The sequence below is a fragment of the Cibotium barometz genome, chromosome 15, assembly GCF_041138505.1.
Source record: "Cibotium barometz isolate CiBa-2024 chromosome 15, ASM4113850v1, whole genome shotgun sequence".
Classification (NCBI taxonomy): Eukaryota; Viridiplantae; Streptophyta; class Polypodiopsida; order Cyatheales; family Cibotiaceae; genus Cibotium; species Cibotium barometz.
The window spans coordinates 47,449,352-47,465,318 of NC_141060.1; the positions used below are offsets into that span (position 1 = coordinate 47,449,352).

The window sequence follows — 15,967 nt, forward strand, 5'->3', positions numbered from 1 at the left end:
ATATAATGATATAGGCTTTCTTGCCTTATCCCACTTTACACATCATCATCCATGTGGCAACTCCTTTTTCACTCTTTTGGTCAACACACACACTATTAAATATTACATGTGGCATTCTTATCTTGCCATAATATCTTGCACCTCTAGGGGGCTTTCACACACTCAACCAAATAACCCATTCATTTTACATTGCACATTTCAACACCCCTCCTCAATGTAAACTTGGGTGTGTGCATAAAATCTCTCCAATCAATTTGATCACTCACCTCTCACCCCCAACCAATTTGGCATTGCCAATCTCAACACTGAATGCAAGACATGTTGCCTTTGCCACCACTTGTTCTACCCCCATAGCCACCACAGGCCAAAATCAACCAGGTGTTGATTGAGGAGCCCTTGGATGAGGGAAAAATCATGCGCAAGGTAGAAGTTAGTAATGACTACTACGAGGAGTCCATAAAGATCACACTAGAGTATTATGTATTACAGAATAGCAGGCCAATACTAGTGTTTCAAACCACATTACAAAAGAAAGAAAAAGACATAAACTCAACTATGAGAAGGGGACCTATATAATTGGAAAAAGGAAAGAACCAAGGTGGTGTTACAACCTCTAAGACTGGGAGAAGGAGAAGAGTGAAAAAAGTGGACAAGGGCGATACCATGGTCATAATTCAGGATGGATCCAAAGAAGATACCATTGACACCGAATCCACCCAATCAAAGAAAGAAGGTGACTAAGTGCCAAAACAGGATGGGCATGCCCAAGAATCTATAAGAGAGAGACTAGAAACCCCAAGGGGATTGGAGAATATCCAAATATTGAAGAAGAAGTAAGGACAATTGAAGAAGCTAAGGCCCTAGAGGAGTGTCAATGCAATCATGAAGCCAAGTTACGGCCCTAGAGGAGTGTCAACGCAATCATGAAGCCAAGTTACGGCCCTAGTTGAGGAGTGTCAACGCAATCATGAAGCCAAGTTAAGGGGGCTAACGAGGCTAGGGATACAATGTATCCAAGAACTGAGCTATTAAAGGAAAGGAGATTGGACATGCCCACTCCAATCCCAGAAGAGTCCGAGGAAGGGACTCAAAGTGACCTTATGGCAAGAATGTTTGAGGAGGCTGATTAAGATTTGTCAATCCATTCGTTCCCTAGGATTGAATATGTGTGACAAACACGTGTAAGGAGCCCTCACTTGCCAGGGAACCTAGAGACATAGGCAGTATCATAGCCATACTCTCCATAACTATCAAAATGCCGCTAGGACCATTGCTACGCAACACACTGGCATTGTAGAAAGATGTCAAGGATTGGGTAGAAGGAAGATTGAACCTAATGTACACTATAGAGGGGAGCCAGTCACCTCTAGCAGAGAAAAACCTAGTGCATGAGCAAGGAGGAACACCTAGATTCGTCAAAATACATGTCAACCAATTGGGCCACTATTATGAGAGTGATTGATATGAATGCCGTAATTCCAATCCACCATAATGGGTACCAAGCACTGGCTATCCTTGATGGTGGCATGGGTGTGAGCATTATTACCAAGTGATGTTGGGAAAACTAGGGAAAACCATAATTGGAAAGAGCAGATCTAATCGTCGAGATGGCAGATGGAACATCCTCAAGGCCAATGGGGCTGTTGAAAAACATTAGGCTTAAGGTATTTTTGTTCCGTTACCATCATACATTTGTTGTAATGGACTTTCTATGCTAGCCAGATTCATATGACATTATCTTGGCCAGACACTTCATGAGGGAAGCCAAATTGGTGCATGATTGGGTGTTAGATCAGGTGTATGTTCGAAAGGATTCATAGATTTTGAAAATCAATCTGCATATGTGGAAGGCACACCCCATGGAAGGGAAATTGTTTGGAAATGATTCGGTCACCACAGAGCGAACTACATCCTTACAAGTTTGCCAACCAGTTGAGGAGAACTCATGGGAATAGGAAGAGGCCGTAATGTGTACACGTTGCTTCCACCTCCGGATTTTAGCAAAAATTGGATGCATGTGCTTGCCACTATAGATGTGTTGCCCCCCAGAGGAACGCAGTACATAATCAAAAACATTCCTACCACCTTAGTGCGCATGGTAGATGTGCAACCAAGAGAAGAGGAAATAGAGGATGAAGCCTCCAACATAGAGGGGTTTGGGTCACAAGGCTACAATATCACCCAACGCCTCAGGAGATGGTGTAAACAAAACAGGCATATCACTCGACAAAATTCCCTACTACAAAGTAAACCCACGGACACCCATTGGCTAAGATATCTCGAGGTCACTAAGGTATACAAGGAGTTTTCTAAGAGCTGGGTGAGGAGTTGAGTAAGATAACCCTGGAAGGAAAACAAGAGAAAAAAGCTATGCCACGGGAGCCGTAAATGCCTAAACTCACTAAGGCATGACGTAGAAAACAAAATAATGCTCTGGCTGAAGCCGAGCACGAGGCAAAGAAGGCGATGTCTCAAATGAAAGATGAGGAGGAAGACAAGCCACACCTACTCTCAGTGCCAGACCATTTCAAAACATACACCATTGATGAACAAAAGGTGGTCCAATTGATGGCTAAAAGAGTAAATGAAGATGTCCAATCTAGTCTTACGATAGTCCAGGTGAAGTTAAGGAGGTTGATATTACAGAGCCAAGGGAGGAGACCAAAGTTGTCTACATTGCTAAAGACTTAACTGTGGCTAAAGAAGAAAAGCTCGTTGCTCTCTTCAAAGAATTTAAGGACTATTTTTCTTGGAAATACATGGAAATGAAGGGTGTACCACCCAAGGTGGTTTAACACACTATCTTGATCATGGAAAGATCAAGACCATCTAGGTAAAAACCGTATCAGATGAATCTGAAATATGCAGCAATTGTAAAGGAGGAAATTGATCAACTCATTGATGTGGATTTTATCTATGAAATCAAGCACATAGATTGGCTTTGATTGTGCAAAAGAAAAATGGAAAATTGAGAGTCTGTGTTGATCTCAAAAAGGTCAATGCAACCACCATGAAAGACCACTACCCATTGCCATATACAGAACATGTATTAGAATGGGTAGCAGGTGAAGAAGCCTATGGCTTCTTAGATGGGTTTTCAGGCTATAATTAGGTGTCCATAACACCAGAAGACCAACACAAGACGTCCTTCAATATGATGTGGGGGACATATGCTTATAAGGTTATGACTTTAGGCCTCACCAATGCCCCAACAACTTTCCAACAACTGATGTGCATGACCTTCAAGGACTACTTGCAAAAGTGGCTGGAGGTATTCATTGACGATCTATGTGCACACTCACGCTGGGCTGAGCACTTGGCTTGCTTGAGGAAGATGTTTGAAAGATGTCGATTATATCGTATATCCTTAAACCCTTTAAAGTGTCAATTTTGGGTCAAGCACACGGTGTAATCTTAGGACACATTGTGTCTAAAAATGGTATTTCCATTGATGAGAGAAAGGTAAAATTGATCTTGGAATTACCCCCACTAACCAACTACAAGGGTGTACACAACGATTTATGGGACGTGTTGGGTGTTATTGACGCTTCATCATATTCTATGCTGAAATTGCCAGGCCATTATATAGACTACTCATTGTCTTTGAATTGACTAAGAAATCTCAAGAGGCTTATGATAAGTTGAAGAATGCACTGGTTAGTGCACCAATCCTGAGACCACCCAACTGGGATCTTGTATTCCATGTGCACATCGATGGATCAAACTTTGCTATAGGATGCGTATAGGCGCAACCTCGAGAATTCAAACTGTATTACCCAATTTTCTTTGCCAGTCCATCAACTAAATGATGCAGAGATAAACTACACCACCACTGAGCGTGAAGGGTTGGCCATGGTTTATACTATAAAGAAATACAGACATTACCTACTGGCCAACAAATTTGTATTCTTTGTGGATCATCAGGCCCTATTATATCTGGTGAACAAGTCTTGCACCACAGGAAGAATCACATGATGGTTGCTTCTACTCATGGAATTTGACTTTATGGTCATGGTGAGAAAAGGAACACAACATGTTTTGGCGGACCATATGTCTAGAATTCCTAACGAAGAACCAGCAACATGCATTGACGATGACCTTCCAGATGCTTATCTATTCAAGCTTGACATGGTGCCTGAATGGAGTGAGGAAATATCCGACTATCGAGCTCATGGTTTCCCACAAGATCGACCCTTGAACAAAGATAAGATGTGTCGCCTTATTAAGCTAGCCACACCTTATCAATTGATTTTGCTGGAGAACTATATAAGCCAGGTAAGGACGATATCCTTAGGAGATGTGTGAGAGAAGATGAGTTTGTCAAGATCTTAGAAGAAGCACATGTAGGAATAGCTGGAGGACATTTTATGAGAGAAGTTATAGCTTGCAAAGTACTTCAAGCGGGACTGTGGTGGCCTACGTTATTCGGGGATGCCATAAAATTTGTAAAGAGATGTGAGGAATGCCAAAGATTTGATATTCCACAACAAAAGGATAGGATGCCACTCACCCCTTAGATTGTGAGACAACCCTTTGAGAAATGGGGTATTGATTTTGTTGGACCCATTAGTCTAGCAATGCATCTGTAAGCTCATTATGTGAATACTCCAAGGGAGAACGCTAACGTCAACATGGCTTCACTCACCTTGCTTGACAAGGATGACTTGGATGTTGAACCTGCATGACTCAGTGTAAAGGTGTCTACAAAGAAGGGTCACATGATAAGCATCGCACTCATTGACATGGGGTCAAGTCATAACTTGATTTGCCATGAGACATGGGTAGCCTTAAACAAACCCCCCTAGAGGTAACTAATGCACATGTTCACAGTGTGCACCTATCTGTTACACATACAATAGGGTTTATGAATATAAACATCTCAATCAGAAAAAATCCCTTGGTCGGGAAGGTGTTTGTTATGCCTACAGGAACCATGGAAGAAGAAATGCTTCTTGGATGATCCTGGATTTGCGCCAGCAACCAACTACCACATACAATGGGCAACACGAGAAGAAGTACAACTCAATGATGGCAAGGACACCATCACCATGCCATTATGGATTCAATTGGTTAAGGAAAAATAGGTAGTGGCATACGACATGGAGTCTCCAATGCCACGAAAAATAGAAGGCTTAACAGGACAAGCATCCACATCGAAAGATCATCCCTCTTCAAGGGAACCAAAGCAAAGGTAGCAAAAGTATCCAGGAAAAAAACAATGGGTTTCCAAGGCCTAGCTTCAAGCACAAGGATACTATGAGATAGACAAAGCATCATGGGTAACAAAGCAAAAAAGGCATGCGAGAAGCAAGAGATAAGGAAAGCCAAACAAGGACATGAAGCTGTATTCCAAGCAAGCCCGCATATAACTCAACATTCAACATTGGTGGGTTGGTCCAAAAGACTTCCTAGCGGCACAGGGATATTATCAAGGAAACAAAATGGTATGGGTACCAAAAACAAATCCAAAACCCATTTTTGCATATACTTCCAGAAGAACAGAAGAGTGCCATAAGCACAGACATGAGCAAGTCCTAGCTAAATCAAGTGCTAAGGAAGGCAAAAAAGTTGATATGGAAAAATAAGCAATTTCAACCAAGTAATCAAGGGAGAGCGACACCACCAATCTCATCCACCAAGGAGGAAAAGATAAACTAAGTTGTGGAATGGTAAGAGAGACGTACACTCACAAAAAAGAAAAACAGGTTCACTAGGATTCGGTGGATATACTCCTCCACTGGATGGAGTGAAAAATCAAAAGGTCTCACTCAAAACTTAAGTGGTTGCAACAACACATACCCACAAGATCCAAAGTACAACATTGGTTCCCGTGGCACTAAAATAAAGGAGGATGACAAGGGGAACCTAGCTCCAACAACAACAGGTAAGAGGGTATGCTTTTCATGCCGTGAAACATGTTCATTTGTTTCACATGTACACTTCTACTCCTCAAAATGCATAACATATTGCCTTGGAGTGAGCATATAGAAAAAAATAGGGTATCAATATTTGCATGCATAAGGGCACAAGCTATTTCACGTCGTGAACCGGTTCAGGCTAGTGCACGTTGTGAAATGCTCAGGACTATTTCATGTCATGAAGCACTTCAAAATGGTTCACGTTGTGAACCGACTCATGCTGGTTCAAGCCGTGAAACGGTAAAAAAATCTCCTCGAATTGTAGGAAGACATGTGGCATACCCAATTAAGATGGCCGCTGTCGAGGCCGATAACTAGATCATAAATACATATTTTTTTCTCGTTTTTGTCATTTTTCATCACCCAGCTTGCTATTCACAGATCAAAATTATCACATTCATGACCAGCTATTGTTTATGTAGATGGTGCAAAAAACACCCACCCAAAGGGAGGCTATACGACTATCCAAACAGATGATACGAGCCCTCCTCGCCTGGAAGATTTTGGCATATAGCCAGAATGGCTCAAGGAGTATCTGATAGTCCCAGAATATAGTTATCAGTACTAGTGCTCCCCGCCAACACAATGATGGATCCCTTATTCATGCCACTCAAAAGGCGCCTGACTCTACTGCAATTCCATGAGGCAAAGAAACGGGATTCACATGTCTGCTTCAACTTCCCCCACTTCTCGCCATCCACATTCTAGGATATAACAAGTCAACAAAGCAATTGCTCACATGGATACGACCATGGTGCAGAATTACAGATCCAGATATAGTAGCTACTGTGAGATTCATGAAGTTGATTGTAGTTCTCATCGATCAAACAAATGAAAGACATGATGGATTTGAGGTGGAGCAACTTTTCTTTGACATGAACACAGGCCTAACTAAAAGAGGCATGATGCTTTACTATCATCGCCTAAGGTGTCTTCCAGGATACATGCATGTCATGTTTGAAGACATGGTCGACACACTGGGTTCTGGACGCCCCACTCAGCATTTCGACGAACCCTTAAAAAGCTTCAATCCCACCAAAACTTCTATAGACACACGAGTTTGACGACCAGGTCTTTTGACCTGGGTAAAGGTTTTGAGGACAGAACCTACATCAGGTAGGGGGGGATGTTAATCCCATTTTGGATTCACAAAGATGCTCCTCCAATTGAGGTTAAGTGTTATATGTAATGGCACTATAAAAGTTGTACATTTTGAGATAATGGCCACCCAAAGCTTTAGTTAGTAAATTTTGGGCGCCCAAGTGTGAATAAGGGCCAGTTGTATAAAAGGAAGTAAAAGGAAAATTCTCATAATGAAAGGACACAATCCCCCTTTGTGCGATAAGAGCTTTTACTTTGTCGTGTGTGTGTGTGAGAGAGAGAGTGAGAGTGTACTCTAGTGCATGTTCCTCTTCTATGCATGTGTGTGTGTGGAAGAGTGAGAGGTAGATTGCCTTGTATTGTGGTGAGAGCGACATGGAGGCAGAGATTGGAGGAGTGGAGCTTCCAAAAGCGAGCTTGGGGAGCCTCAAGGGATGTGAGCTCGAAGCATTGGTAAGTATCCAACAATAGTTTTTGTCTATTGCTTCTTCCGATTGTGAATGGGTAGAGTTCTCTCTTGGGAGGTGCGGTAGCCCATAACAAGGATGCTTGCTAGGATACATGCATATCACTTTTGAAGACATGATTCATACCTCTATTGAGAAACCCCAGCCTTATTTTTAGATGTAACTTATGTAAGCTGCTTTAGTCACACGAAGAAATCATTATAGATTCAAGCTTGGCATGATAGGGTTTCAAGCCTTAGAGATGTTTTGAGGATGAACCATTCATCATGTAGGGGGATGTTAACCCTATTTTTGGGCTTAATCAGGGCACTCCCTTCTACTACAAAAAGTAGTTGCATAATAAGTGTTATGTAATGACACTATAAAGTGTTATATATGTTATGAGAAAACCTAGAAAATGACTAAGCTTAGTAGATTAGAGTTAAGTTTGAGTGTCCAAGTGTGAATAAGGGTCAGTTATATATAAATGACTTTCTTATTTAATTTTCCTTTATTCCAATTGAGTCTTGCCTATATCTACTCTTATTTAATTTTCCTTTATTCCAATTGAGTCTTGCCTATATCTACTTGCTCTCTTATACTCTTATACTCTTAGAGAGAGAGAGAGAGAGAGAGAGAGAGAGAGAGAGAGAGAGAGAGAGAGAGAGAGAGAGAGTAGCATGCATGAATCTAGCGCATGTGCCTCTTTTTGTTATGAGAAAGTGAGAAAGAGTGAGAGAGGCCAGTCCTTGCAGGGAGGTGAAGCACTTCTTGGAGGTGACAAGGAGGAGATTTAGGAAATTGGAGCTAGCAAACCATTGGTGGTGCTTAGAGGTCAAGAAAATCCTAAGCTGAAAGCAAGGTAAGAATCCCATGATGGTTGTAGTCTATTTTATTGTTTGCAAGAATTGGTGAGTTCCATTTTGTTATGGGACTATTTCTACTCTCTACAAAATTCTTGTAGACAATGAAATAGACTACAACCGTCAGATTCTTACCTTGCTTTTGGCTTAGGATTTTCTTGACCTCCAAGAACCCCTAGTGGGTTGCTAGCTTCAATCTCTTGAATCTCCTCCTTGTTATTACCTCCAAGAAGTTTGCTTCACCTCCTTGCAAAGAACTCACCTCTCTCACTCTTGCTCACTCTCTCACAACAAACAAGAGGCATATGCGGCAAGATTTATGCACTCTACTCTTAACTCTCTTTTTCTCTTAAGACAAGAGCATAAGAGATCAAGCAGATAGGCAAGACATACTTGGCACAAAGGGAGAAGACGTTGCCATGATACATGCACTGGAGGAATTTGACTTATTTAAAGTTTTGGGTGGAGAGTTGTGATGTCTCGTTGAATTTGTGATGGTTTACATTGCTTTGGTTGTGTCTATGATGCATGTTGCTTGAAATCATGTCTTGAACCAATTGTTTATATAGTGTATTCATGGAATATATATGTGTTGTTTGTTTGTGGAAGCCTATGAAGATACCACATTCATGGATTTCCATGTGGATGTCATCCACAAGATGCATTGCACAAAGACAGTAGTCTAAGGCCTTGACCCCTCTCGACGGAATGTGGGTGTGCTCCTAGCATCATTGTTGGCTGGCATGGTTAGTTGATGTGATGGACAAGTAAGTGGCTCTTTGGATGATTCGGAAGAGGTGGTGCCTAGTGGACTAAGTATGTGAGATAGTACTAGACATATGTGGTCCCTGACACTGGGTATCAGAGTGTGCTCGCTTCTGGGATCAGTGGTGACGGTAGAAGTGACGCCTAGAATAGCTAGAGGATAGTGGGATTTCATGAGTATGGTGGATGTGAGACATGTGAGCTCCTCCATGCACTAGTCTGCATAAATATCCATGAATAATTTGGTTAAACGATGCTTGTCCCGTTTGAGGATCATGATTTTAGTGCGTGATAGTTCCCAGTTTATACACTAGATGTTGGTCATGCATGGCTAGATGGTTGGGAGACTACTTGATACCATGCCAAGTAGGATGCATGTAAGTGTGGGCCGCTTAATTGCACACACTTTTGGGTGGAAGGGGATCGAGATACCTTGTTGTCAGGTTGTAGGGCCCACCTTGGATGGGTCTCTTCTATATTCTAATATGGTCTAAGTTAGGTGATGTGATGAGTCTAGTCTATAGTCATAGGGTGGCTAACATACGTCATAACCAACCCTGGATACTATACATAGATTAGTTTGATAGCCTACTTATTCATATTGAGATCATTGAGTTTAGATCTATCTTCACTATATTGTGCAACCTTATATGTGCATCACATCCTATCTAGAGTCTATCTAGATTGCCATCAAAGGTTCTTGTCGGAGCGCATGATGATGCATATGCAGATGCCATTAAATTGTAACTTCGGTGTGTAACAGTTGCAAACAATGGATTCTTTATCTCTCTTGCATCAAATTCCTTTATCTTACGTCATTCCTTTGTGGTAAATGTTTGCACCTTACAAATCTCAAGGTATTTTAACCTTTTTTTAATTTTATATAATCCATGATTTTAGTTATTTTATTTGTTAGATGCCCCTTTGTATGGAAGAATTTTTATTTCCCTCTCTTGAAGGCAATCAATAAGTGGTTGTAGGGGAAAGCTTAGAACGGTCTTTTTATTATTATTGCATGATATATATGCTCTCTCTCTCTCGCTCAGTCCCACCACCCTGACCACCATGCAGTAGCTCCCGAGATGAGGGATATATTAGGAGACGAGGGTAGAGAGACATACACTCTCAGTTCTAGTACCAACTTTAGCTTTTCATTTTTAGTTCGTAGCACTTTCATTTTTTATGTAACTCACACATTGTATCACATGGACTTGATGTAATTATTTTGGTCTCATCGGTCACTTTGGCCTTTTGAAGATGTTAACATGTCTTTCTTTCTATTTTTCTTTCTCTCTCTCAGTGATGTAGGGAAATTTTCTCTAGGGTTCATAAACCTTAGGCATTTTAGGGCATACCTTTCCTTCCCATAAAGTCAATGCACACAAAGCAAGCATTGATTAATTCTCCACGTTGAAGGAAAGTTATGAATATGCACATTGAACAAACTTGAAAACTATCTTGGTGTTACATGCACAAAGGCAAATTTAAAACATATTTTTAGTTTCCTTCAGTCAATGTGTACCCATACTTAATATAAATATTTATTAATCCTTCACATTAATCAATATTTATTAATCCTTAACATTAATCAATACCCACAAAGTGAGCATTAATTAAAACACACTCAAGGAAAGTTGTGAATATGCACAGTGAAGAAACTTGGAAACTATCTTTATGTTACATGGACAAGAATTTCGAGATTCTTTGAGAAAATGTGTACCCATACTTAATCACTAATTGATCCCTCATTAATCCTTGAATAAATATGGATTAGTTGTAGATGCCATAAAAATTCATTGAACTACAAGATGTATGTAATGACCATGGTGATTGGAGGATGGAGACCTCCACAAGAAAGAATGAACCCATCGTAAACATAGTATATGATTGGTTTTGTGGAAACTATAGCTAAATGGAAAAACAAAAGCTAAACTCTACCAAACTGAGACAATAATACTCTGTTATATAATGAGAATTGGGCAATTAATTAGAGTATGTTTACCTCTGACAAGATAAAGGACTGACCTCCTTTTGTGACTTTTCATATCTCCCCTCTTTCCATTTTCCATAACTCCCTTATGCCACTAGTCATTACTTTCCTCTTGCTAGTTGGCATAGCTCCCTTGTGACACTTATCACAACTTTTCTTTTGCCACTTAGCATAGCTCCCCTCATGCCATTTGTTTTAACTCCTTATATAATACATATCATAACTTCGCTCTTGCCACTTGTCATAAACCTCCTTTTTCCAATTGTTCGCATTGGTGCTAGAAACCTTTCAAACTTCTACTATGTAAAATGAAATAGCTCAAGTCAAGATGTGTAAAAAGGAAAGATGTTTATCCCAATGAAATCTACATGATAATGATGTCACATGCCCCTATATTAAGTGACCATTGTGTACATAAAATAGAAATATAAAGAGGATGAACAGATAAGGAGAGGTTTCGGATGCAACAGATTTTGCTCAACACATCACAAGAACAAGGTTGAATTAACTACTCATTTAGGACATTCCATACATAGTAAATGCATGAATGGTTATGGTTGAATGTGAAACCGTGAGTTACATTCAGGAAGAAGGATGATGAAATAGATAAGGAATAGTGTAAATATTTAAATAGCATGTACATGATTATAATGAACCTCCACCCAATGCTCTAAAACCACTAGAAGCGAGCATAAGTACGAGATGAATGGGTTGAAATAGAACACAAAGGAATTTCAAGGTGAATGAGCCTTAGTAAAGAAGTGGCCATAAGTATTGCTAAGAGCATAAAGGAGACAAGGCTCAACTATCATGAATAGAATCAAATGCCTCTGAGTTCAATTAGAACAACTTTGGTAGTGGGGTTTGGAGTTGACCATTCAAAGAACCAAGCTGGCAAACCAATATGTAAGTACATTTTGAGAAACTATCCAACCAAAGGAAAACTAAAGGCTCTCTAAATTAAATGGAAAGGTCCTTTGACTATGAGAAAAGTTCCACATCAAATGATATTCCTTCAAAATATGCACACACCTTATGGGAGAGGCAGCATTACATAGTACACCACACAATTGCATTCATCACCAATGTGTTAATAATATATGGCTAGATCTTGAAATAAGTGTATGAAGATCTTATATGAATGGGCCAATCTATTGCGAAAGGAATGACAAAGGAGTTCCTAATGCAAGAGAACATTCGATGGTAAGTTCATGCTTAAGTTCAACAAGAGGCTTGATATCTCCAATTTAATGAGTTTTTTAGTACAAGTGAACTACAATGTTGATTAAGAATGTTGGATATAAGATAAATTTAGCATAGTAGAACACTTGGATCTTGTGAGTTGCTATCAACATAGACCAATTGCTAGATTCTACCAAAGTATGAATCCTTTTTTAAAAAAAAGTATTGCTAAAAATGCCAATAAGAGTCGCCAATGGGTGTGGGTTTGTGATCAAGAAGGGTAAGGCCTAAAGTTTGAATCCCTACGGCTTCACGATAGAATCCAAACTAATTGCAACCATAATTGTACCATCTTTGGGCAAGAGACCATGTTGCCTTCCCAATAGGCACTCAAGTTGTTACTATAAAAGGATCTACTCAAGTGGAAAAAAATAAAGTGCCCACAAGGGTTCAAACTCGAGACTCGACCCACATGGACTAGAGCATATTACAATTAATAGGCAAGCTAATTGAAGCAATGCTTGGCACCTTCACTTCAAGGCTCACTTGTACCATGCACTTTTAGTCCCTTGTTCTTCACTCTATACTCGATTGATAGGTGATTACACCTTGTGTTTAGAACCTATTCACATGTCTCCACAATTCACAAGACTCTTGCCAATGAGCATCTAGGGTAAAGCAACCAATAAGGAGGCGAGTTCCAAAACCCTTAATCCCTAAACTACGTGTTTATCCCCTTGGAAAACTACTTCATATACTTGTTTTTTTAATTTCATAACTCGGACACTCTTGTGATTTCTAAAGATAATTAAAAAAACAAAGTTTCACTAGGTTTCTCCCCCCCCCCCCCCCCCCCCCCCCGCCCCCCCAAAAAAAAAAATTATTAATTAATTAAAGTCAAAATTATTGGCTAAGCAACACATGAAAACTTGGGTTAGTTGGCTAGCTAAAGCTTCTCTTAGAATCCACCCAAGAATTTTCATCTATTCCAACATATACAATTTTTTTGTCCTCCAACAAATTTATTAGAATGTCCCATTGATACCATGCCTGCATCAGGTACATATATGACTAATAACCATCCATACCATGTGCATTACGTACACATACATGATATATCCTAACTGATAAACTGTGGCCTTCCATAACCAAGATCAATGCTGACTAGCTATGAGTACATGCTATCCTGCAATCCTGCCCTATCCACCATTAGAACTCTTAAGTGCACGCATGTCTACCATGCACTGCTATGTAGTAGAATGGTTGGGTCCAAGCATCTCAATGCCTTCTGCTAAGGCCCCCAGGTATTTATGAGAGCTTCCTCCTTCCTGTACAGCTAAGGAGACTGTTTCCTTGAGCTGAACAGCTCTCCTCCTCAACTCCCTTCCCACCTCTCCTTGCATTAGTTCTGCCACCGCCGCCTCCACCACCTCCCTCTTCACCACCCCAGCTTCCTCTTGCAGCTCCAAGCCTACCCTCCACTCATCCACCAACAGCCTGGCATTGAGCCTCTGCTCTGCTACCTGCGGCCAGCATATCATAGGAATGCCCCCCATGGAAATATTCTCAGTTATAGAGTTCCACCCACAATGAGTTAGAAAACCCCCCACTGCAGGATGTGAAAGAACCTCCACTTGAGGGGCCCATGTGATAATAAGGCCCCTTTCTTTTGTTCTGTCTATGAAGGCCTCTGGCAACACCTTTGAGAGTGGCCCATCAACTGCATTAGGGCGTATAACCCATAGAAATGCCTGCCCACTAGCGTCCAAACCCTCGGCGAGCTCTCTCATCTGATCCGCACCCATGCTTGCCAAGCTGCCAAAGGAAACAAACAGAACTGAGGAAGCAGTCCTAGTGTCTAACCATTTAAGGCACTCTCTTTCTTCGGTCCACAGGCCAGGTGTCTCTCCTGCAACAACAGACTCGACAGACCCCAGCATGAGCAGCAGAGGGCCGATTGGGTAGATGGGAACTTTGTTTTCTATAAGCTCAAGAGGCTTTCTTTCAAACTCATAAACGGTGTTGAAGATGAGTCCCGCTGCTTCAGAGATATCTTTGACTATATCCACAGCAAAAGATGGGAACTCACGAACAGATTGGGGCAGGTCACCCGCACGCAGAGGGGGAAGTCCAGGTATGCAATCAATGAGCTGCTCAGGATCTGCAAAATTGAGATAAAAGCAATGTTTTGGGTGTCGAAACTCACAATGTTTAGTAGGGTCTATGAGCATACATAGACAGCAGCATCTATACATACCATGAGACACGGACCTTGTGCATAATGGTCCAAACAAAGTGCAGACTTGGCCCTGGAGATTATTACAACTACAACAGCCACTCATAGCCCCCAGAAGACTTACCTTTTCACAGCAATCATAAATCTTCACCTGTAAAAGATCAGCAGATCTGCAGAAAACAATGGATTCCCTACTCCTAGACTGCTCAAATACCATAGCTTGATTGCTAAATTTACCTACGCAATCACTTCATCAACCACATAAACTAACCACTTAATTAAGAACCTAGTAGCGAGGAGAATCTAACCTTGTACAGGAGCCAATCCTTTGGCGATAAGAGCATCCGCGTGGAGGAAAGATGCAAAGGTATGGGCGTTTGAAGTGAATAAGGCGAATCTGGGTATGTTGAACTTCTTGGCAACCTGCTGGCTCCAAGTAACAAAGCAGTCTGCGAGGATGCAAGAGACTCCGTGTGGTAGAGAGCAGAGGTTTCGCAGAAGGTTCTCGAAGCCTGGACGCAAGCTATGCATGGCCTTGATGGAGGCATTGAGGGCAAATGGGCCTGCAAACGAAGGGCCGTCGCTAGGGATGGTGGCATAGTGGATGGGTGAAGGCCCCTCGTTATTTTGAAGCTTGGCTGCGAGCTCTTCTGTGAGAGCAAAGGTGAAGGTAAAACCCCTCGGGATCAGTAATCTAGCTATGGAGAGACATGGGTTTACGTGGCCTTGCAAAGGGAAGGGCAAAACCACTATGTGCATTTTTTTGTGTGTGTGTGTGTGCGCGCGCGCCTGTCTGTGTGTGTGTGCGCACCGGAGAGAGAGAGAGAGAGAGAGAGACCCGTCAACGCGGCGGCTGGCCTCTGATAGCTCAAGTTCAAAATCTCCACGTCCACGTGCTCGTGCTCGTGTTCGTGTGTGCTTCTCTCACTACTTTCCTTGCACTTTCTCTCTCTATAAATCTTTTTTTTATATCTTTGTGCTCGTGTTTGTGTGTGCTTTTTCATGTCATCCTCAACGTCTAGCAAGTTTTAAACCCTGTGTGTGCTTTTTCATGTCACCCTCAACGTCTAGCAAGTTTTAAACCCGACACCTCATGCATGGGATTTCAACACGTTACTCGCTAGGTTGTGTCTTCATTGGCTTAATTCTTATTCCATGGTACTTGTGAGTGCTCTAGCTGTTTGGCATGTTGCTTTTTGCATGCGTTTGTGAATTTTTGAGATTTGAGATATGTGAGTGTGGTTCTCTCGAGTGGAGGAGCAAGCTGAAATCTCTCACTCGGGTAGCGTGAAGCTTGGGTATGTTGGAAGGGAGTGGAGCTAGGAAGGCTTGAGAGAGGAAAAGGACAACACATGAGGATATGCTAGGTAGAAAAGTGGGAAAGTGGAAAGGGTGAGGACATGCTTTCCATTGCATGAGGACATGCTAGGTAGAAAAGTGGAAAGGATTATGAGAGTCCAATGGTA

General features: G+C 41.4%; 1 protein-coding gene across 1 annotated transcript; it reads right to left on the reverse strand.

The window, feature by feature from the left end:
- Nucleotides 1-13,229: 13,229 nt before the first annotated feature.
- LOC147631383 (UDP-glycosyltransferase 85A7-like) lies at nt 13,230-15,301 on the reverse strand. The gene is made up of 2 exons (XM_086809081.1): nt 14,810-15,301; nt 13,230-14,426 (listed from the first exon to the last, which is right to left on the reverse strand). Exons 1-2 carry the CDS (start codon nt 15,258-15,260, stop codon nt 13,513-13,515), a joined length of 1,365 nt encoding a protein of 454 aa, XP_086665207.1. The 5' UTR covers nt 15,261-15,301; the 3' UTR covers nt 13,230-13,512.
- Nucleotides 15,302-15,967: the final 666 nt, after the last annotated feature.